Below are 23117 nucleotides of genomic sequence, written 5' to 3' on the forward strand. Positions count from 1 at the left end.
AAATGTTTAACCATGGTTTACTGATAAGATGGCTCATGTATTGAGGTGATTATGTTGCTATGTTTGTATGTTTACGTTACCTGTTAGGAGCCAAATGTTGCCTGAAGATTTATTGGGAGAAAAGATAATTGGCATTCTTCTTTTTTCATTTTTGGTGTCATCAAGCATTAACAAATGGCTACTTCATTAAAGATACTGTTCATGTTTCAGGAACATTGTATAGTTCAATCACTTGAATGCTCATCCACTAAATATTTATGACCCTACATCCATTATGGTATTGCATTACAGTTCTTCTAGCCTTTTTTATTTTTTCTAAATGGATCATAGTAAGCAAAACTTTCTCAAAGATGTCTCAAAAGCCCATCTAAAAGTTGTTTGCGGCTGTGATGCAAAAGCAAGATGATGAGGGTAATCTTGTGTTCATGGTTATCATTCATGGATATTACATGGAGGCGGAATTATAATCATAAATCTTGTCTTCTACAAGTTCAACATGATGAGTTGGCATGAGGCTCAAAACTGTATTAATTATTTTGCACATTTATTAGTGATATAAAAATTTTAAGTTCTCAACATGCTCTATCCCTTACATTGTGCTAGAATTCACTTACTAGTTTTTTGTTGTACTTCTGAACATAAATGCAGCATCTGAGGAGTTTTTGGAGTTGATCAAAAGTGCGCTACTGGCTGCTTTAGAAGGTGGGCAATTGTTTATCTCAGTATTGGCCTTCATAAGGTGATCAATATTTTAGAAGATCACCCTCAGCTTTTCACACATTTGTGGTTGCATTGGTAATTATTTTTCTTGTTTATGATAATGTTTTAATACCAATTACCTTTTACATTTGCAGCACTTGGGCCGGGTTCTCTGTTTGGGCTTGTTATATTCAGTCATAAGATAGGCTTATACGATGTGCAAGGACCCATACCAGTTGTCAAAAATGTCTTTATTCCCCCCAGATACAGATGCTTCATTGCCCTTTGAGCTTGAAGATGCCATGCCATTGTTTTCTTTCTTGGCTCCTGTATGTTTATGATGGACAATGTCAACATACCCTTGACTTCAAATTGTTAAAAAAAAAAGAATCTCTACCAACACTACAATCAATTGGAAAATGGATTTTAGTGAAGGTTTGGTTCATTCTCCAAGGACTGAAGCCTTGGAAAGACCGAATAGCTGCAGCCTTGGAAACACTGAAACCTACAACTTCATGGGAAAGAACTATAGCTGCTGGACAAGGACTTGACGGTATATTATTAGGTGGCAGAGGTTTTGGTGCTGCAATGGAGGCTCTAATTAACTACCTTGGATCAGAATACGGAAATACATTTGCACTGGGTATGGTAAAGTCCAATTCTTACTTCCCTGTGCTTCTTTTACATTATCATGGACCAAAATAAATTAACATATGTTTCTTTTATAGTCATCTTTGTTCTAACTATTTAGTGATGTTTGTTGAAAATCAAGTAAATGCATATTACCTGTAAATGGATTTACAGAATGACATTTTGTTTCTTAGGAAGTGGTCTTGAATTGCAAAGCCTCCATCCTTGGATGAGAAAAGGCTATGAGGAAATTTCTGTTAATCTTTCAACTTATTGACATCTGGTGGCACCAGATTTAGATCATCAAACATTCTTGCAGTTACTGCCACCAAAGTGTGTCATCCATGTTTGATGTCTTCCTCTTTTCCATGCACAAGATATATCTGGTTCTATTTTCCTTATGGGTAGACTTATTCTTTCAACTAAAATCTATCATTAATTTTTTTCTAATAAAATCTTTTTCATTATTGAAAAAATGGCCTGTACCCCTTATTGCTGGATGCTCTCTCTTTAAAAAAGTTGAGTGTTTTCATTGTTCTTTTCCCATTGATGTTCATTAGTCATATGCATGCAACTTATTGTGAGGGATAAATCTGGAGAGTCATTCCTTGTTTTTCTATTCGTATTTTTGAAGATTTCTGCTTTGAATCTAGGATTGTCTTTATCCCTCACTATGAAAAGTATATGTTCATTCTATTAATTATGTCTTGTGAAACCATAATGGCTGGAAATGAGCTAAATGTTGCCAATTGAAAGAATTGGTTTTTCAATGGTTGATTATCGGTTTCCTGGAAAAGCACTGGTCACAATTTTTTTGGATACTTCCTCTTACCAGGTAATAACATGTTCTTTTCCTTGGGTGAAATGTTTCCTCTCAAGGGCGACAATAGGGGCCTGGAAGAATATCTTGTCCCAATTTACCTTTCTGAATTTTGTTTTCTTAAAATTGATTGTACTAATTGTATTAGTATTTATAAACATTCGTTTATTGGTTATGTGGCTCCAAAATCGACTGCATTAGTGACTATCAGCATTTGTTTATTAGATATTTATGTGGGTCAAAAATTGATTGCAGCTAGGGTTTTTACATTTTTGTCTGGTCCTCCTGATTATGGAGCTAGTCAATTAGATACAAGGCGTTATGGTGAGCAATATGCCAGTAAAGGAGAGGATGCAGACTGTACACTGCTTCCTGAGCAGACACCCTTCTACAAAGAACTGGTAAATTGCCTTATGCCTATATACACCCAAGTGCTGAAATGGTTGAGTTTTGTAGAATCTACAGATCTTTGGAAAAATAACCCATGATGACTTTGCACAGGCAGCTGTTGCTGTTCAATCGGGGGTTTGTGTGGACATATTTGCTGTTACCAATGAATATACAGACTTAGCTTCATTAAAATTCCTTAGCATCGAGAGTGGCGGTTCACTGTTTCTGTACTCTAATACTGATGACTCTACACTTCCTCAGGACATGTAAGTTGATTTGCTTATATCCATCATTTTGAGAAATCATACTTTTTTTTTTTTTTTTGTTGTGAATGAACGTGGAATCACTTTTTTTGAATGATTAAAGAATAATTTTTTTTTTGAAATGATGTAGAATGACATTAACTGTTCATCTGCAATCAAGAGTAAAATTCACTCTTAATTACTCAGAAAATATTTTTTTCATAGGGATCATTTTTTTTTTAAATCGATTTTGGTGAGACGATTTGGCCTGCTCATTCATTCATGGGGTGCCATACTGTGAAAAGATCATGCTTGTAATGTTAGAGCTTAGGTGTTGCATGGGTTCAGTTATGCAGTGGAAAGTTGAATTTACTTTTACCTGTGTCGGCCTAGTTGCGTCCTTGGGATAACCCACACTAGTCAGCCTCCCTTGCATACAAATAGTTGGCACACAATAAACCTTTTCTCATATACACAAATCTGTCTACATACAAGATATTCGAGCGCTCCTTTAAGTCTCTATGTCAATGTCTGATTGATTGGCACTCATCCAGCCCCCCTAAATATAGTTGGGGAAATTGCTGGACACATGCCCCTTCGAATGGTCATGTGCTTCTTGGCGCATGCCTCCTCATGTACAACCGCCCCGGCTAACACCCTATGGCCCACGTGACTAGAAACCGTTTAGGAACCATTATAAGCTGAATTTTGATGGTAGCGCCTTTGGGAACCCGGGTTTGGATGATTTTGGCGGCGTGATTTTTTATCCGGGCGGCATTGCCATACTCTCTTACTGTGGCCCTCTCGGAATTGCTGACTCGACCATTGCTGAGCTCTCTGGTCTCCTTCACGGCTTGTGTATTTTTAATGATAGCTTTAGTGGTCTCCTTATCATGGAGGGAGACTCCAAGGTCGTCATCGGATGGTGCTCCACCTCATCCTTCCCCCCGTGGCGTCACTGGCAGATTTTTCTTGATATTTTGGATATTGTATCCACCATTTCTTGTACTTCGTCTCATATACTTAGATCAGCCATTTCGGTTGCTGATTTGTGTGCCTAGGTCCCCCCTTCAATCTCTTATTGTTAGGGGAGGTCTCCCTTGATGTATCTTCCCTTTCTTTAAAATAAGTTTATCATCATTAAAAAAAAAGTTGGCTGCCACTAATCTGACTTGCCTCCATGCCTTGGTGTTCAGGCACTAGCCTGTATGTGCCCAGCCTATACGTGCAGTGCCTAGGGGTGGCATCAAGTCGAGTCGAGCTGAGTTTGAATCTGCATATGTTCAAGCTGAGCTTGATTTAAATACTTCGAACTCAAGCTAGAGCCGAGCCCAGCCTTAAGCTTAAAATTGGAATTGAGCTTGAGCAGGGTTCAAGCTCCAACCTACATTTAAAACTTTGCATAAAATACAAGTCAAATAAACTGTGCATAAAATTATGCATAAATTTTACTTAAAATTGGGCATGACCTTTGTACATAAACTCTGCATAAAATTGTCTATAAACTCTGCATAAAATTGTTTATAAACACTGCATAATATTATGCCAATGTGACTTATATAAAAACATGACCTATATACAAAATGTGACTTTTATATACATTTCCCACTCTCTTGAGCCTACCCAAACTCGAACCTGTATATGTTCGAGCTTTGCTTGATTTGAATACTTTGAACTTGAGTTCGAGCTCAAGTTTAGCTTTGAGACTAAAATTGGAATCGAGCTCAAGCCCAAGAATTTTAACCAAATTTGAGCTCAAGCTCGAGTCGGGTTTGAACTTTAACCTACATTTAAAACTTTCCATAAAATACATATTTAATATTAAGTTCAAAGAATCCTAAATGTATGGAAAACAAATAGAGATAATCTTGCATATCAGAGTTATTAAGAAACGAAATATGACTAGATCTATAACTCATAAAGGATCTCCAAATAATTTGTATTACATAAATTCTATACTACATTGCATGGAGAGAATAAGGATGAAGGAGATCAAATGGGAGAAATGAGCTTACCTGTGGCTGACATATATTCCGTGACTTTCGTCTGCAACGCCCAGGTCAGCAATGTCTAAATGCGGTTGTGCGATGAAGAGTTTGAAAGCGCTGAAGATGAAACATGGCAGAAATTGGTTGAGGAAGGACTGAAATACGAAACTTCTGTAAAAATCTGAGCATGCATATTACTAGTGGTTGGTAATATGCATGCTCTCTTTTATTTTCTTTTCCATTTTCCTTGTGCATCCAAACAAGAGAAACCACATTTCTCTTTTTTTCTCTCTTATTTTTCATGGGCATCCAAACAAGAGAATCGATCTTTTAGTCCCATTCCTCTTCTTGGGTAAATCTTTCTCAACGTCCGTCATTTTTGAATAACTGGTGCGCCCAACACTGTCAATAATACCATACAGTTTGACATTGTGCATAGCCCCTTTAGGGAAAAACCTCGCGGAAGGGAGCCAGTCCTGGTTATGAAAAAGCTGAGTCTCATCCCTCTCCAACCACAGATCGTAGCCTCCAGAAAACTGAGACCTGTTAGCCAAAGCCTTCAACTGCTCGTCGGCTTTGATGGAAAAGAGAGTTGGGGCTCGCTCAAGCTCAGAAACTGCGGCTCTAAGTTCCGCCCACTGCTTCATTTTGTAAATCTGGCACTCACGGCAAAGACGGGCCTTTACGAGTTGTTTGGCTTTTGTGGCCTGCATCCGCTTCCACTGTCATTTCGAGACTCCGCCGAGGTAGGTACAAGGCCCCCCACCCAGTTTGTCACGAGGTCAGATGAGCCTAAACTCACTTAGGCTAGCGGAACTCCAACTCCCGTGATGGCCTACCTTCAATTTGTCAAAGGTAGTACAGCCTCTCACCCCTTAGATCAACGTTGCAAACTCCTTCCTCTCAAATGAAGCACTAGGAATGAAAAGATAGAAAGACAATGGAATAGGAAGAGAAAGTAACCTTGTATTAATACTAGAGAAGATTACAAGGAGTGGCCGTCCAAGGTGGAAGGCCAGCACTCTACAAAAACTCTCTTTCTCGTCTATGCTGAATGAATCTACAAGGGTTGAATGCCTTGGTATTTATAGGCTTCAACCCCTCCCTTCTCTCATGCTTCCGTCCAATGAGAGCAGAGCTCCTCCCTTATCAAATCTCCTTAATTTGCTCCTCCATTCAAATCCCTTGATTTGCTCCTTTTTCTTAAAATTCGTTTTACCATTGTTATTTTCCTTAGACACTTTGTTAGCCGAATCATTCTTTCTCTCATATTCGGTTAACTTTTCAGCAGTAGATAAAGCTGAAGCTAATGTCTTTACTTTCCGTCTTCTCAATTCTTGCTCAGCCCACGGGAAGTAAAGACATTAGCTTCAACTTTATCTACTGCTAAAAAGTTAACCGAATATGAGAGAAAGAATTATTCGGCTAACAAAGTGCCTAAGAAAAATAACAATGGTATAACGAATTTTAAGAAGAAGCAGAAAGGGGAGAAGAAGTCATGGGCAAAGGACGCCAAGGCTAGGTCGGAAGAGAAGAAACGAGGGGACAAACAGAAAAAGAAGGTCCATTGTTTCATATGCGAGGGATTGTCTTAGAAAGAGGTATACAATACTAAATTGGAAATTATGGCCAGAAAAATAGAAAACTGTGAGGCAGAAATAACTCTTCTCAAACATAGATTAGATAAAATAGAAAAAGATTCTTATGATGGTATCACTGTAGGGTTAGAAGAACCAGAAACTTCCTACGTATGTAACCAAGATAAATCTATTTCCAGTATCCTTGTTAGAGCAAAGATTATTTTCCCTAACAAACAGTCCCTCGTGTTAGATGCTTTAGTAGATTCCGGCTGTACCAAATGTATTATCCATAGAAGATTAGTTCCTCTTCAGTTCCTTAAGAAAACCAATAAATAAGTGTTTAGCCAACAGGTAGATGGTATCTATCACCCATATACAACCTATTTTGATGAAGGCAAAATCCAGTTCTTTACCAATTATTCAACTTTTTCTGGATCTTATCCTTTACCTTTAACATGGGTTAGAGATCTCAAACTCAAAGTAGACTTTATTTTAGGTCTTAATTTTATTCTTCATAACAATGGTTCTCTTTACTTCTTGTTTGCAACGTCCTTTTTACAACTATCTTTAGAATTAATGTTCTGTCTTTTAGGGCAAGTGTTGGCTCAGTGTTCTGTCTGACAGAACATTAAAAGACAGAAGCGTTTTAGGAACTACCTTCTGGAAGTTTTTACAACTATCCTTTCCTTCTCTTACGATTGCTTTCATGCTTATACTTTTCATAATATTAGGCATCGTTCTTGTTACCTTAATACTTACTGCTTTTATTGTGTGTTGAGTATTTTCGTTTTTGTTCATATTTACTACTTTATTTTAAGACATTATTACAGAAAGGTATATAAGGCTGGAAACTACTGGGTGAGGGCTAAGCCCTGACAAACGCCTCTGCCTCAGTTGAGCCAAGCGTTGCTCTCGGTTGTCACAACACCGCTGTACCTTTTTATGTATATTTGGTTAATTAATAAGATAATAAAACAGTTTTTGAGATTTGTTTTGCGAATATTACCTATATATTACTTATACTTAGGATTATTATATAATACCTTAAGAGATTATTGTGCAATATCATAGGAACTTATAGCTACATATTGTTCTTGGTAATAATAGCATTAGAATTATTTGGATATTTTATATTTCTCCCATAACAAGTAGATAATCTTTTAGCCTCTGATATATTCTTATTCCTTAATATTTTAGCCAGAATCATAGATAGTACCTTAGATACATGATTTTTATCTTTATAGCTTTAACAATAGTCTTTTGTAATTTAGTTATTTTTATTTTTGTCTGTTTTACCTTATCTTTATATTCATACAGAAGATTTGTAGAGACTCCAAGGCAAATATTTATACCTAAAAGACAAGTAATTAGAAGAACCCCAAATAATTCACCTCTAAATACTCTAGATTAAAGCAGATTATAGCAGTACCCCTCCAAATTGGTATCTACAGGGAGGGAGGGAGGGAGGGAGGGAGGGAGGCTAAGTGTTCTGACAGAACAATAAAGACAAAAGTGTTTTAGGAACTACCTTCTGGTTAAGTGTTCTGACAGAACATTAAAATACAGAAGCGTTTTAGGAACTACCTTCTGGAAGTTTTTACAACTATCTTTTCCTTCTCTTACGATTGCTTTCATGCTTATACTATTCATAATATTAGGCATCGTTCTTGTTACCTTAATACTTACTGCTTTTATTGTGTGTTGAGTATTTTCGTTTTTGTTCATATTTAATACTTTATTTTCAGACGTTATTACAGAAAGGTATATAAGGCTGGAAACTACTGGGTGAGGGCTAAACCCTGACAAATGCCTCTGCCTCAGTTGAGCCGATCGTTGCTCTCGGTTGTCACAACGCCGTTGTACCTTTTTATGTATATTTGGTTAATTAATAAGATAATAAATCTGTTTTTGAGATTTGTTTTGCGAATATTACCTAGATATTACTTATACTTAGGATTATTATATAATACCTTAAGAGATTATTGTGCAATATCATAGGAACCTATAGCTACATATTGTTCTTGGTAATAATAGCATTAAAATTATTTGAAAATTTTATTTTTCTCCCTAACGAGTAGATAATCTTTTAGCCTCTGATATAATTTTATTCCTTTATATTTTGGCCTGAATCATAGATAGAACCTTAGATACATGATTTTTATCTTTATAACTTTAACAATAGTCTACTGTAATTTAGTTATCTTTAGTTTTATTTGTTTTACCTTATCTTTATCTTCATACAGAAGATTTGTAAAGACTCCTAGGCAAATATTTATACCTAGAAGACATGTAATTAGAAGAACCCCAAATAAATCACCTCTAAATACTCCAGATTAAAGCCGATTAAAGTAGTACCCCTCGGGAGGGAAAGAGGAAGGGAGGCTAAGTGTTCTGTCTGACAGAACATTAAAAGACAAAATCGTTTTAGGAATTACCTTCTGGAAGTTTCTACAACTATCTTTTCCTTCTCTTACGATTGCATTAATGCTTATACTTTTCATAATATTAGGCATCGTTCTTGTTACCTTAATACTTACTGCTTTTATTGTGTGTTGAGTATTTTTCGTTTTTGTTCATATTTACTACTTTATTTTAAGACGTTATTACAGAAAGGTATATAAGGCTGGAAACTACGGGTGAGGGCTAAGCCCTGACAAACGCCTCTGCCTCAGTTGAGCCAAGCGTTGCTCTCGGTTGTCACAACGCCGCTGTACCTTTTTATGTATATTTGGTTAATTAATAAGATAATAAAACAGTTTTTGAGATTTGTTTTGCGAATATTACCTATATATTACTTATACTTAGGATTATTATATAATACCTTAAGAGATTATTGTGCAATATCATAGGAACTTATAGCTACATATTATTCTTGGTAATAATAGCATTAGAATTATTTGGATATTTTATATTTCTCCCAGAACAATTAGATAATCTTTTAGCCTCTGATATATTCTTATTCCTTAATATTTTTGCCAGAATCATAGATAGAACCTTAGGTACATGATTTTTATCTTTATAGCTTTAACAATAGTGTTCTGTAATTTAGTTAACTTTAGTTTTGTCTGTTTTACCTTATCTTTATATTCATACTGAAGATTTGTAGAGACTCCAAGGCAAATATTTATACCTAAAGGACAAGCAATTAGAAGAACCCCAAATAATTCACCTCTAAATACTCCAGATTAAAGCAGATTAAAGTAGTACCCCTCCGAATTGTTATCTAGAGGGAGGGAGGGAGGGAGGCTAAGTGTTCTGACAGAACATTAAAAGTCAGAAGCGTTTTAGGAACTACCTTTTCGCTAAGTGTTCTGACAGAACATTAAAAGACAGAAGCGTTTTAGGAACTACCTTCTGGAAGTTTTTACAGCTATCTTTTCCTTCTCTTCCGATTGCTTTCATGCTTATACTTTTCATAATATTAGGCATCGTTCTTGTTACCTTAATACTTATTGCTTTTATTGTGTGTTGAGTATTTTCGTTTTTGTTTATATTTACTACTTTATTTTAAGACGTTATTACAGAAAGGTATATAAGGCAGGAAACTACTGGGTGAGGGCTAAGCCCTGACAAACGCCTCTGCCTCAGTTGACCCAAGCGTTGCTCTCGGTTGTCACAACACCGCTGTACCTTTTTATGTATATTTGGTTAATTAATAAGATAATAAAACAGTTTTTGAGATTTGTTTTGCGAATATTACCTATATATTACTTATACGTAGGATTATTATATAATACCTTAAGAGATTATTGTGCAATATTATAGGAACTTATAGCTACATATTGTTCTTGGTAATAATAGCATTAGAATTATTTGGATATTTTATATTTCTCCCAGAACAATTAGATAATCTTTTAGCCTCTGATATATTCTTTTTCCTTAATATTTTAGCCTGAATCATAGATAGAACCTTGGATACATGATTTTTATCTTTATGGCTTTAACAGTAGTCTTCTGTAATTTAGTTATCTTTAGTTTTGTCTTTTTTACCTTATCTTTTTATTCATACAGAAGATTTGTAGAGGCTCCATGGCAAATATTTATACCTAGAAGACAAGTAATTAGAAGAACCCCAAATAATTCACCTCTAAATACATCAGATTAAAGCAGATTAAAGTAGTACCCCTCGGGAGGGAGGGAGGCTAAGTGTTCTGTCTGGCAGAACATTAGAAGACAGAAGCGTTTTAGGAACTACCTTCTGGAAGTTTTTAGAACTATCTTTTCCTTCTCTTACAATTGCTTTCATGCTTATACTTTTCATAATATTAGGGACAGAACATTAAAAGACAGAAGCGTTTTAGCAACTACCTTCTGGAAGTTTTTACAACTATCTTTTCCTTCTCTTATGATTGCTTTCATGCTTATACTTTTCATAATATTAGGCATCGTTCTTGTTACCTTAATACTTACTGCTTTTATTTTGTGTTGAGTATTTTCGTTTTTGTTCATATTTACTACTTTATTTTAAGACATTATTACAGAAAGGTATATAAGGCTAGAAACTTTTGGGTGAGGGCTAAGCCCTGACAAACGCCTCTGCCTCAGTTGAGCCAAGCGTTGCTCTCGGTTGTCACAATGCCGCTGTACCTTTTTTATGTATATTTGGTTAATTAATAAGATAATAAAACAGTTTTTGAGATTTGTTTTGCGAATATTACCAATATATTACTTATACTTAGGATTATTATATAATACCTGAAGAGATTATTGTGCAATATCATAGGAACTTATAGTTACATATTGTTCTTGGTAATAATAACATTAGAATTATTTGGATATTTTATATTTCTCCCAGGACAAGTAGATAATCTTTTAGCATCTGATATATTCTTATTCCTTAATATTTTAGCCAGAATCATAGATAGATCCGTAGATACATGATTTTTATCTTTATTGCTTTAACAATAGTCTTCTGTAATTTAGTTATCTTTAGTTTTATCTGTTTTACCTTATATTTATATTCGTACAGAAGATTTGTAGAGACTCCTAGGCAAATAGTTATACCTAGAAGACAAGTAATTAGAAGAACCCCAAATAATTCACCTCTAAATACTCCATATTAAAGCAGATTAAAGTAGTACCCCTCCGAATTGGTATCTACAGGGAGGGAGGGAGGGAGGGAGGGAGGCTAAGTGTTTTGACTGAACATTAAAAGACAATAGTGTTTTAGGAACTACCTTCTGGCTAAGTGTTCTGACAGAACATTAAAAGACAGAAGCGTTTTAGGAACTACTTTCTGGAAGTTTTTACAACTATCTTTTCCTTCTGGTTGCGATTGCTTTCATGCTTATACTTTTCATAATATTTGGCATCGTTTTTGTTACCTTAATACTTATTGCTTTTATTGTGTGTTGAGAATTTTTCGTTTTTGTTCATATTTACTACTTTATTTTAAGACGTTATTACAAAAATAGGATTAGATACAAGGTGAAGGATTTACCTTGGAAATTGGAAGTTCTTCTAGAAATCTTAATATAATAGACAAAATAACATGTAGGAGAAGTGTAGACCAAAGAGATATACAATTAGACGAAATAATAGATATAGATCAAGACATTACTATATTTAGCAAGAATTAATTAAACCTTCTTAACCCCAAACAATTATATAGAACAGGACCATTAAACTTTAATACCGGATTATTTAGACATTACCGAGAAATCCAGATTAGTTGTGTAGGACAAGATTCTGTTAACATTAACTTAATATCAGAACAAGCCTTTAAAGAAATAGGGGTAAAAGGATTCATTTAGGTCTGATTGTAATAGGGGTAAAAGGATTAGGACGAAAATATCTAGGAACTAAAACCTTACTTAGTATCTACGATGATAGATGGGCAGACCCTAAAAAGGCAATGTTAGGAATCATTGAGGTAGATATGAATCAAAATGGAGGAATATTTTATTGCTCCCCAGACTTCCTTTTTGGACTACAAGATTTTAGAAAATATATCAAAATAGGTATTCAGACAAAAGGATATGAATCCTTCGTAGGAAACAATCTTTTATTGTGTATTGAATTCTTAGGAAGGTGTACTTGTTCTAGCACTACTAGGTTCAAGGTTAAAATAGACGATGTAGTTAATTTAATAGGAAACAAAGGAATAAAATTAATTAAGCCTATTAAATATTCTCCAGACATTTTAGCAGGATTAGAATGGAACCTTAAATTTATAGAAGAAAAAATAATCAGTCCTGAAGAAAGTATCATGTACACAGATACTAAAGGTAACATAAATATTAGATTTAATAGCTATGAACAAAAGAATATAGAAGATACGGAATCAATCTCTAGTGAAAATAATGACCTAGTCAATATAGAATTAGAAACAGATGAGATAATATACCCTAAAGAATTATATGTATGTATATATATATATATATATATATATATATATATTCAGAGAGAGAGAGAGAGAGAGAGTCTGGTCTGTAGCTTTTATACCTAGGGCTTTTTAATAGGGATCATTTTTTTTTAAATCGATTTTGGTGAGGCGATTTGGCCTGCTCATTCATTCATGGGGTGCCATACTGTGAAAAGATCATGCTTGTAATGTTAGAGCTTAGGTGTTGCACGGGTTCAGTTATGCAGTGGAAAGTGGAATTTACTTTTACCTGTGTCGGCCTAGTTGCGTCCTTGGGATAACCCACACTAGTCGGCCTCCCTTGCATACAAATAGTTGGCACACAATAAACCTTTTCTCATTTACACAAATCTGTCTACATACAAGATATTCGAGCGCTCCTTTGAGTCTCTATGTCAATGTCTGATTGATTGGCACTCATCCAGCCCCCCTATATATAGTTGGGGAAATTGCTGGCCACATGCCCCTTCGAATGGTCATGTGCTTCTTGGCGCATGCCTCCTCATGTACAACCGCCCCAGCTAACACCCCATGGCCCACGTGACTAGAAACCATTTAGGAACCATTATAAGCTGAATTTTGATGGTAGCGCCTTTGGGAACCCGGGTTTGGATGATTTTGGCGGGGTGATTTTTGATCCGGGCGGCACTGCCATACTCTCTTACTGTGGCCCTCTCGGAATTGCTGACTCGACCATTGCTGAGCTCTCTGGTCTCCTTCACGGCATGTGTATTTTTAAGGATCGCTTTAGTGTCTCCTTATCATGGAGGGAGACTCCAAGGTCGTCATCGGATGGTGCTCCACCTCATCCTTTCCCCCATGGCGTCACTGGCAGATTTTTCTTGATATTTTGGATATTGTATCCACCATTTCTTGTACTTCGTCTCATATACTAAGATCAGCCATTTCGGATGCTGATTTGTGTGCCTAGGTCCCCCCTTCAATCTCTTTTTGTTAGGGGAGGTCTCCCTTGATGTATCTTCCCTTTCTTTGAAATAAGTTTATTATCATTAAAAAAAAAGTTGGCTACCACTAATCTGACTTGCCTCCATGCCTTGGTGTTCAGGCACTAGTCCGTATCTGCCCAGCCTATACGTGCAGTGCCTAGGGGTGACATCGAGTCGAGTCGAGCCGAGTTTGAATCTGCATATGTTTTAGCTGGGCTTGATTTAAATACTTCAAACTCAAGCTAGAGCCGAGCCCAGCCTTAAGCTTAAAATTGGAATTGAGCTTGAGCAGGGTTCAAGCTCCAACCTACATTTAAAACTTTGCATAAAATACAAGTCAAATAAACTGTGCATAAAATTATGCATAAATTTTACTTAAAATTAGGCATGACCTTTGTACATAAACTCTGCATAAAATTGTCTATAAACTTTGCATAAAATTGTTTATAAACACTGCATAATATTATGCCAATGTGACTTATATAAAAACATGACCTATATACAAAATGTGACTTTTATATACATTTCCCACACTCTTGAGCCTACCCAAACTCGAACCTGTATATGTTCGAGCTTTGCTTGATTTGAATACTTTGAACTTGAGTTCGAACACAAGCTTAGCTTTGAGACTAAAATTGGAATCGAGCTCAAGCCCAAGAATTTTAACCAAATTTGAGCTCAAGCTCGAGTTGGGTTTGAACTTTAACCTACATTTAAAACTTTCCATAAAATACATATTTAATATTAAGTTCAAAGAATCCTAAAAGTATGGAAAACAAATAGAGATAATCTTGCATATCAAAGTTATTAAGAAACGAAATATGACTAGATCTATAACTCATAAAGGATCTCCAAATAATTTGTATTGTATAAATTCTGTACTACATTGCATGGAGAGACCAAGGATGAAGGAGATCAAATGGGAGAAATGAGCTTACCTGTGGCTGACATATATTCTGTGACTTTCGTCTGCGACGCCCAGGTCAGCAATGTCTAAATGCGGTTGTGCGATGAAGAGATTGAAAGCGCTGAAAATGGAACATGGCGGAAATAGGTTGAGGAAGGACTGAAATACGAAACTTCCGTAAAAATCTGAGCATGCATATTACTAGTGGTTGGTAATATGCATGCTCTCTTTTCTTTTCTTTTCCATTTTCCTTGCGCATCCAAACAAGGGAAACCACATTTCTCTTTTTTTCTCTCTTATTTTTCATGGGCATCCAAACAAGAGAATCGATCTTTTAGTCCCATTCCTCTTCTTGGGTAAATCTTTCTCAACGTCCGTCATTTTTGAATAACTGGTGCACCCAACACTGTCAATAATACCATACGGTTTGACATTGTGCATAGCCCCTTTAAGGAAAAACCTCGCGGAAGGGAGCCAGTCCTGGTTATGAAAAAGCTGAGTCTCATCCCTCTCCGACCACAGATCGTAGCCTCCAGAAAACTGAGACCTATTAGCCAAAGCCTTCAACAGCTCGTCGGCTTTGATGGAAAAGAGAGTTGGGGCTCGCTCAAGCTCAGAAACTGCGGCTCTAAGTTCCGCCCATTGCTTCATTTTGTAAATCTGGCACTCACTGCAAAGACGGGCCTTTACGAGTTGTTTGGCTTTTGTGGCCTGCATCCGCTTCCACTGTCATTTCGAGACTCCGCCGAGGTAGGTACAAGGCCCCCCACCCAGTTTGTCACGAGGTCAGATGAGCCTAAACTCACTTAGGCTAGCGGAACTCCAACTCCCGTGATAGCCTACCTTCAATTCGTCAAAGGTAGTACAACCTCTCACCCCTTAGATCAACGTTGCAAACTCCTTCCTCTCAAATGAAGCACTAGCAATGAAAAGATAGAAAGACAATGGAATAGGAAGAGAAAGTAACCTTGTATTAATACTAGAGAAGATTACAAGGAGTGGCCGTCCAAGGTGGAAGGCCAGCACTCTACAAAAACTCTCCTTCTCGTCTATGCTGAATGAATCTACAAGGGTTGAATGCCTTGGTATTTATAGGCTTCAACCCCTCCCTTCTCTCATGCTTCCGTCCAATGAGAGTAGAGATCCTCCCTTATCAAATCTCCTTAATTTGATCCTCCATTCAAATCCCTTGATTTGCTCCTTTTTCTTAAAATTCGTTTTACCATTGTTATTTTCCTTAGACACTTTGTTAGCCGAATCATTCTTTCTCTCATATTCGGTTAACTTTTCAGCAGTAGATAAAGCTGAAGCTAATGTCTTTATTTCCCGTCTTCTCAATTCTTGCTCAGCCCACGGGAAGTAAAGACATTAGCTTCAACTTTATCTACTGCTGAAAAGTTAACCAAATATGAGAGAAAGAATTATTCGGCTAACAAAGTGCCTAAGAAAAATAACAATGGTATAACGAATTTTAAGAAGAAGGAGAAATGGGAGAAGAAGTCATGGGCAAAGGACGCCAAGGCTAGGCCGGAAGAGAAGAAACGAGGGGACAAACAGAAAAAGAAGGTCCATTGTTTCATATGCGAGGGATTGTCTTAGAAAGAGGTATACAATACTAAATTGGAAATTATGGCCAAAAAAATAGAAAACTGTGAGGCAGAAATAACTCTTCTCAAACATAGATTAGATACAACAGAAAAAGATTCTTATGATGGTATCACTGTAGGGTTAGAAGAACCAGAAACTTCCTACGTATGTAACCAAGATAAATCTATTTCCAGTATCCTTGTTAGAGCAAAGATTATTTTCCCTAACAAACAATCCCTCGTGTTAGATGCTTTAGTAGATTCCGGCTGTACCAAATGTATTATCCATAGAAGATTAGTTCCTCTTTAGTTCCTTAAGAAAACCAATAAATAAGTGTTTAGCCAACACGTAGATGGTACCTATCACCCATATACAACCTATTTTGATGAAGGCAAAATCCAGTTCTTTACCAATTGTTCAACTTGTTCTGGATCTTATCCTTTACCTTTAACATGGGTTAGAGATCTCAAAGTCAAAGTAGACTTTATTTTAGGTCTTAATTTTATTCTTCATAACAATGGTTCACTTTACTTCTTGTTTGCAACGTCCTTTTTACAACTATCTTTAGAATTAATGTTCTGTCTTTTAGGGCAAGTGTTGGCTAAGTGTTCTGTCTGACAGAACATTAAAAGACAGAAGCGTTTTAGGAACTACCTTCTGGATGTTTTTACAACTATCTTTTCCTTCTCTTACGATTGCTTTCATGCTTATACTTTTCATAATATTAGGCATCGTTCTTGTTACCTTAATACTTACTGCTTTTATTGTGTGTTGAGTATTTTCGTTTTTGTTCATATTTACTACTTTATTTTAAGACGTTATTACAAAAAGGTATATAAGGCTGAAAACTACTGGGTGAGGGCTAAGCCCTGACAAACGCCTCTGCCTCAGTTGAGCCAAGCGTTGCTCTCGGTTGTCACAACACCGTTGTACCTTTTTATGTATATTTTGTTAATTAATAAGATAATAAAACAGTTTTTGAGATTTGTTTTGCGAATATTACCTATATATTACTTATACGTACGATTATTATATAATACCTTAAGAGATTATTGTGCAATATTATAGGAACTTATGGCTACATATTGTTCTTGGTAATAATAACATTAGAATTATTTGGATAGTTTATATTTCTCCCAGAACAATTAGATAATCTTTTAGCCTCTGATATATTCTTTTTCCTTAATATTTTAGCCTGAATCATAGATAGAACCTTAGATACTTGATTTTTATCTTTATAGCTTTAACAGTAGTCTTCTGTAATTTAGTTATCTTTAGTTTTGTCTTTTTTACCTTATCTTTTTATTCATACAGAAGATTTGTAGAGGCTCCATGGCAAATATTTATACCTAGAACATAAGTAATTAGAAGAACCCCAAATAATTCACCTCTAAATACTTCAGATTAAAGTAGATTAAAGTAGTACCCCTCGGGAGGGAGGGAGGGAGGGAGGCTAAGTGTTCTGTCTGACAGAACATTAGAAGACAGAAGCGTTTTAGGAACTACCTTCTGGAAGTTTTTAGAACTATCTTTTCCTTCTCTTACAATTGCTTTCATGCTTATACTTTTCATAATATTAGGGACAGAACATTAAAAGACAGAAGCGTTTTAGCAACTACCTTCTGGAAGTTTTTACAACTATCTTTTCCTTCTCTTATGATTGCTTTCATGCTTATACTTTTCATAATATTAGGCATCGTTCTTGTTACCTTAATACTTACTGCTTTTATTTTGTGTTGAGTATTTTCGTTTTTGTTCATATTTACTACTTTATTTTAAGACGTTATTACAGAAAGGTATATAAGGCTAGAAACTTTTGGGTGAGGGCTAAGCCCTGACAAACGCCTCTGCCGCAGTTGAGCCAAGCGTTGCTCTCGGTTGTCACAATGCCGCTGTACCTTTTTTATGTATATTTGGTTAATTAATAAGATAATAAAACAGTTTTTGAGATTTGTTTTGCGAATATTACCAATATATTACTTATACTTAGGATTATTATATAATACCTTAAGAGATTATTGTGCAATATCATAGGAACTTATAGCTACATATTGTTCTTGGTAATAATAGCATTAGAATTATTTGGATATTTTATATTTCTCCTAGAACAAGTAGATAATCTTTTAGCATCTGATATATTCTTATTCCTTAATATTTTAGCCAGAATCATAGATAGATCCTTAGATACATGATTTTTATCTTTATAGCTTTAATTTAGTTATATTTAGTTTTGTCTGTTTTACCTTATCTTTATATTCATACAGAAGATTTGTAGAGACTCCTAGGCAAATAGTTATACCTAGAAGACAAGTAATTAGAAGAACCCCAAATAATTCACCTCTAAATACTCCATATTAAAGCAGATTAAAGTAGTACCCCTCCGAATTTGTATCTACAGGGAGGGAGGGAGGCTAAGTGTTCTGACTGAAAATTAAAAGACAGTAACGTTTTAGGAACTACCTTTTGGCTAAGTGTTCTGACAGAATATTAAAAGACAGAAGCGTTTTAGGAACTACCTTCTGGAAGTTTTTACAACTATCTTTTCCTTCTCTTACGATTGCTTTCATGCTTATACTTTTCATAATATTTGGCATCATTTTTGTTACCTTAATACTTACTGCTTTTATTGTGTGTTGAGAATTTTTCGTTTTTGTTCATATTTTCTACTTTATTTTAAGACGTTATTACAAAAATAGGATTAGATACAAGGTGAAGGATTTACCTTGGAAATTGGAAGTTCTTCTAGAAATCTTTATATAATAGACAAAATAACATGTAGGAGAAGTGTAGACCAAAGAGATATACAATTAGACGAAATAATAGATATAGATCAAGACATTACTATATTTAGCAAGAATTAATTAAACCTTCTTAACCCCAGACAATTATATAGAACAGGACCATTAAACTTTAATACCGGATTATTTAGACATTACCGAGAAATCCAGATTAGTTGTGTAGGACAAGATTCTGTTAACATTAACTTAATATCAGAACAAGCCTTTAAAGAAATAGGGGTAAAAGGATTCATTTAGGTCTGATTGTAATAGGGGTAAAAGGATTAGGACGAAAACATCTAGGAACTAAAACCTTACTTAGTATCTACGATGATAGATGGGCAGACCCTAAAAAGGCAATGTTAGGAATTATTGAGGTAGATATGAATCAAAATGGAGGAATATTTTATTCCTCCCCAGACTTCCTTATTGGACTACAAGATTTTAGAAAATATATCAAAATAGGTATTCAGACAAAAGGATATGAATCCTTCGTAGGAAACAATCTTTTATTGTGTATTGAATTCTTAGGAAGGTGTACTTGTTCTAGCACTACTAGGTTCAAGGTTAAAATAGACGATGTAGTTAATTTAATAGGAAACAAAGGAATAAAATTAATTAAGCCTATTAAATATTCTCCAGACATTTTAGCAGGATTAGAATGGAACCTTAAATTTATAGAAGAAAAAATAATCAGTCCTGAAGAAAGTATCATGTACACAGATACTAAAGGTAACATAAATATTAGATTTAATAGCTATGAACAAAAGAATATAGAAGATACGAAATCAATCTCTAGTGAAAATTATGACCTAGTCAATATAGAATTAGAAACAGATGAGATAATATACCCTAAAGAATTATATGTATATATATATATATATATATACAGAGAGAGAGAGAGAGAGAGAGAGAGAGAGAGAGAGAGAGAGTCTGGTCTGCAACTTTTTTACCTAGGGCTTTTAGACAAGGGATGCAAGCTTCTAGGGAACACTGATTGCATTTTAGCTCTTTGTTTTTTGCTAGGATACAAAGCACATTAAGACAAGGATTACTATCTAACCCTGTATTCCATGACCACGCATGTACACATTCTGAAGTAGTGTCCACTCTTAAGGTTCTTAATTACTCAGAAAATATTTTTTTAATAGGGATCATTTTTTTTTAAATCGATTTTGGTGAGGCGATTTGGCCTGCTCATTCATTCATGGGGTGCCATACTGTGAAAAGATCATGCTTGTAATGTTAGAGCTTAGGTGTTGCACGGGTTCAGTTATGCAGTGGAAAGTTGAATTTACTTTTACCTGTGTCGGCCTAGTTGCGTCCTTGGGATAACCCACACTAGTCTGCCTCCCTTGCATACAAATAGTTGGCACACAATAAACCTTTTCTCATTTACACAAATCTGTCTACATACAAGATATTCAAGCGCTCCTTTGAGTCTCTATGTCAATGTCTGATTGATTGGCACTCATCCAGCCCCCTATTTATAGTTGGGGAAATTGCTGGCCACATGCCCCTTCGAATGTTCATGTGCTTCTTGGCGCGTGCCTCCTCATGTACAACCGCCCCAGCTAACACCCCATGGCCCACGTGACTAGAAACCGTTTAGGAATCATTATAAGCTGAATTTTGATGGTAGTCCCTTTGGGAACCCGGGTTTGGATGATTTTGGCGGGGTGATTTTTTATCCGGGCGGCACTGCCATAATCTCTAACTGTGGCCCTCTCGGAATTGCTGACTCGACCATTGCTTAGCTCTCTGGTCTCGTTCACGGCTTGTGTATTTTTAAGGATCGCTTTAGTGTCTCCTTATCATGGAGGGAGACTCCGAGATCGTCATCGGATGGTGCTCCACCTCATCCTTTCCCCCATGGCGTCACTGGCAGATTTTTCTTGATATTTTGGATATTGTATGCACCATTTCTTGTACTTCGTCTCATATACTAAGATCAGCCATTTCGGTTGCTGATTTGTGTGCCTATGTTCCCCCTTCAATCTCTTATTGTTAGGGGAGGTCTCCCTTGATGTATCTTCCCTTTCTTTGAAATAAGTTTATCATCATTAAAAAAAAAGTTGGCTGCCACTAATCTGACTTGCCTCCATGCCTTGGTGTTCAGGCACTAGTCCGTATGTGCCCAGCCTATACGTGCAGTGCCTAGGGGTGACATCGAGTCGAGTCGAGCCGAGTTTGAATCTGCATATGTTCAAGCTGGGCTTGATTTAAATACTTCAAACTCAAGCTAGAGCCGAGCCCAGCCTTAAGCTTAAAATTGGAATTGAGCTTGAGCAGGGTTCAAGCACCAACCTACATTTAAAACTTTGCATAAAATACAAGTCAAATAAACTGTGCATAAAATAATGCATAAATTTTACTTAAAATTGGGCATGACCTTTGTACATAAACTCTGCATAAAATTGTCTATAAACTTTGCATAAAATTGTTTATAAACACTGCATAATATTATGCCAATGTGACTTATATAAAAACATGACCTATATACAAAATGTGACTTTTATATACATTTCCCACTCTCTTGAGCCTACCCAAACTCGAACCTGTATATGTTCGAGCTTTGCTTGATTTGAATACTTTGAACTTGAGTACGAACACAAGCTTAGCTTTGAGTCTAAAATTGGAATCGAGCTCAAGCCCAAGAATTTTAACCAAATTTGAGCTCAAGCTCGAGTCGGGTTTGAACTTTAACCTACATTTAAAACTTTCCATAAAATACATATTTAATATTAAGTTCAAAGAATCCTAAAAGTATGGAAAACAAATAGAGATAATCTTGCATATCAGAGTTATTAAGAAACGAAATATGACTAGATCTATAACTCATAAAGTTTCTCCAAATAATTTGTATTGTATAAATTCTGTACTACATTGCATGGAGAGACTAAGGATGAAGGAGATCAAATGGGAGAAATGAGCTTACCTGTGGCTGACATATATTCCGTGACTTTCGTCTGCAACGCCCAGGTCAGCAATGTCTAAATGTGGTTGTGCGATGAAGAGATTGAAAGCGCTGAAGATGGAACATGGCGGAAATAGGTTGAGGAAGGACTGAAATACGAAACTTCCGTAAAAATCTGAGCATGCATATTACTAGTGGTTGATAATATGCATGCTCTCTTTTCTTTTCTTTTCCATTTTCCTTGTGCATCCAAACAAGAGAAACCACATTTCTCTTTTTTTCTCTCTTATTTTTCATGGGCATCCAAACAAGAGAATCGATCTTTTAGTCCCATTCCTCTTCTTGGGTAAATCTTCCTCAACGTCCGTCATTTTTGAATAATTGGTGCGCCTAACACTGTCAATAATACCACACGGTTTGACATTGTGCACAGCCCCTTTAGGGAAAAACCTCGTGGAAGGGAGCCAGTCCTGGTTATGACAAAGCTGAGTCTCATCCCGCTCCGACCACAGATCGTAGCCTCCAGAAAACTGAGACCTATCAGCCAAAGCCTTCAACTGCTCGTCGGCTTTGATGGAAAAGAAAGTTGGGGCTCGCTCAAGCTCAGAAACTGCAGCTCTAAGTTCCGCCCTCTGCCTCATTTCGTAAATCCGGCACTCACGGCAAAGACGGGCCTTTTGGAGGTTTTTGGCTTTTGTGGCCAGCATCCGCTTCCACTGTCATTTCGAGACTCCGCTGAGGTAGGGACAAGGCCCCCCACCCAATTTGTCACGAGGTCAAATGAACCTAAACTCACTTAGGCTAGCGGAACTCCAACTCCCGTGATGGCCTACCTTCAATTCGTCAAAGGTAGTACAGCCTCTCACCCCTTAGATCAACGTTGCAAACTCCTTCCTCTCAAATGAAGCACGAGCTATGAAAAGATAGAAAGACAATGGAATAGGAAGAGAAAGTAACCTTGTATTAATACTAGAGAAGATTACAAGTAGTGGCCGTCCAAGGTGGAAGGCCAGCACTCTACAAAAACTGTCTTTCTCGTCTATGTTGAATGAATCTACAAGGGTTGAATGCCTTGGTATTTATAGGCTTCAACCCCTCCCTTCTCTCATGCTTCCGTCCAATGAGAGCAGAGATCCTCCCTTATCAAATCTCCTTAATTTGATCCTCCATTCAAATCCCTTGATTTGCTCCTTTTTCTTAAAATTCGTTTTACCATTGTTATTTTCCTTAGACATTTTGTTAGCCGAATCATTCTTTCTCTCATATTCG

At 36.2% G+C, this 23117-nt stretch overlaps 1 protein-coding gene across 2 annotated transcripts in view; it reads left to right on the forward strand.

Annotated features, from left to right (window-relative positions):
• The first annotated feature begins 763 nt into the window (after positions 1-763).
• LOC137938833 (protein transport protein SEC23 D-like) overlaps positions 764-23117 on the forward strand; it is a 54049-nt gene continuing 31695 nt past the window's right edge. For both annotated transcript variants that reach the window (XM_068783894.1, XM_068783893.1), the window contains exons 1-3: positions 764-1342; positions 2405-2550; positions 2651-2805. In XM_068783894.1, the coding sequence (XP_068639995.1) occupies positions 970-1342; positions 2405-2550; positions 2651-2805 (674 nt within the window). In that variant the 5' untranslated portion in view covers positions 764-969. The remainder of the gene's footprint in view (positions 1343-2404; positions 2551-2650; positions 2806-23117) is intronic.

Source organism: Aristolochia californica, unplaced genomic scaffold (assembly GCF_029961685.1).
Source record: "Aristolochia californica isolate CCGP_79_NKW_82.1479 unplaced genomic scaffold, dmAriCali1.0.hap1 SCAF_8, whole genome shotgun sequence".
NCBI lineage: Eukaryota > Viridiplantae > Streptophyta > Magnoliopsida > Piperales > Aristolochiaceae > Aristolochia > Aristolochia californica.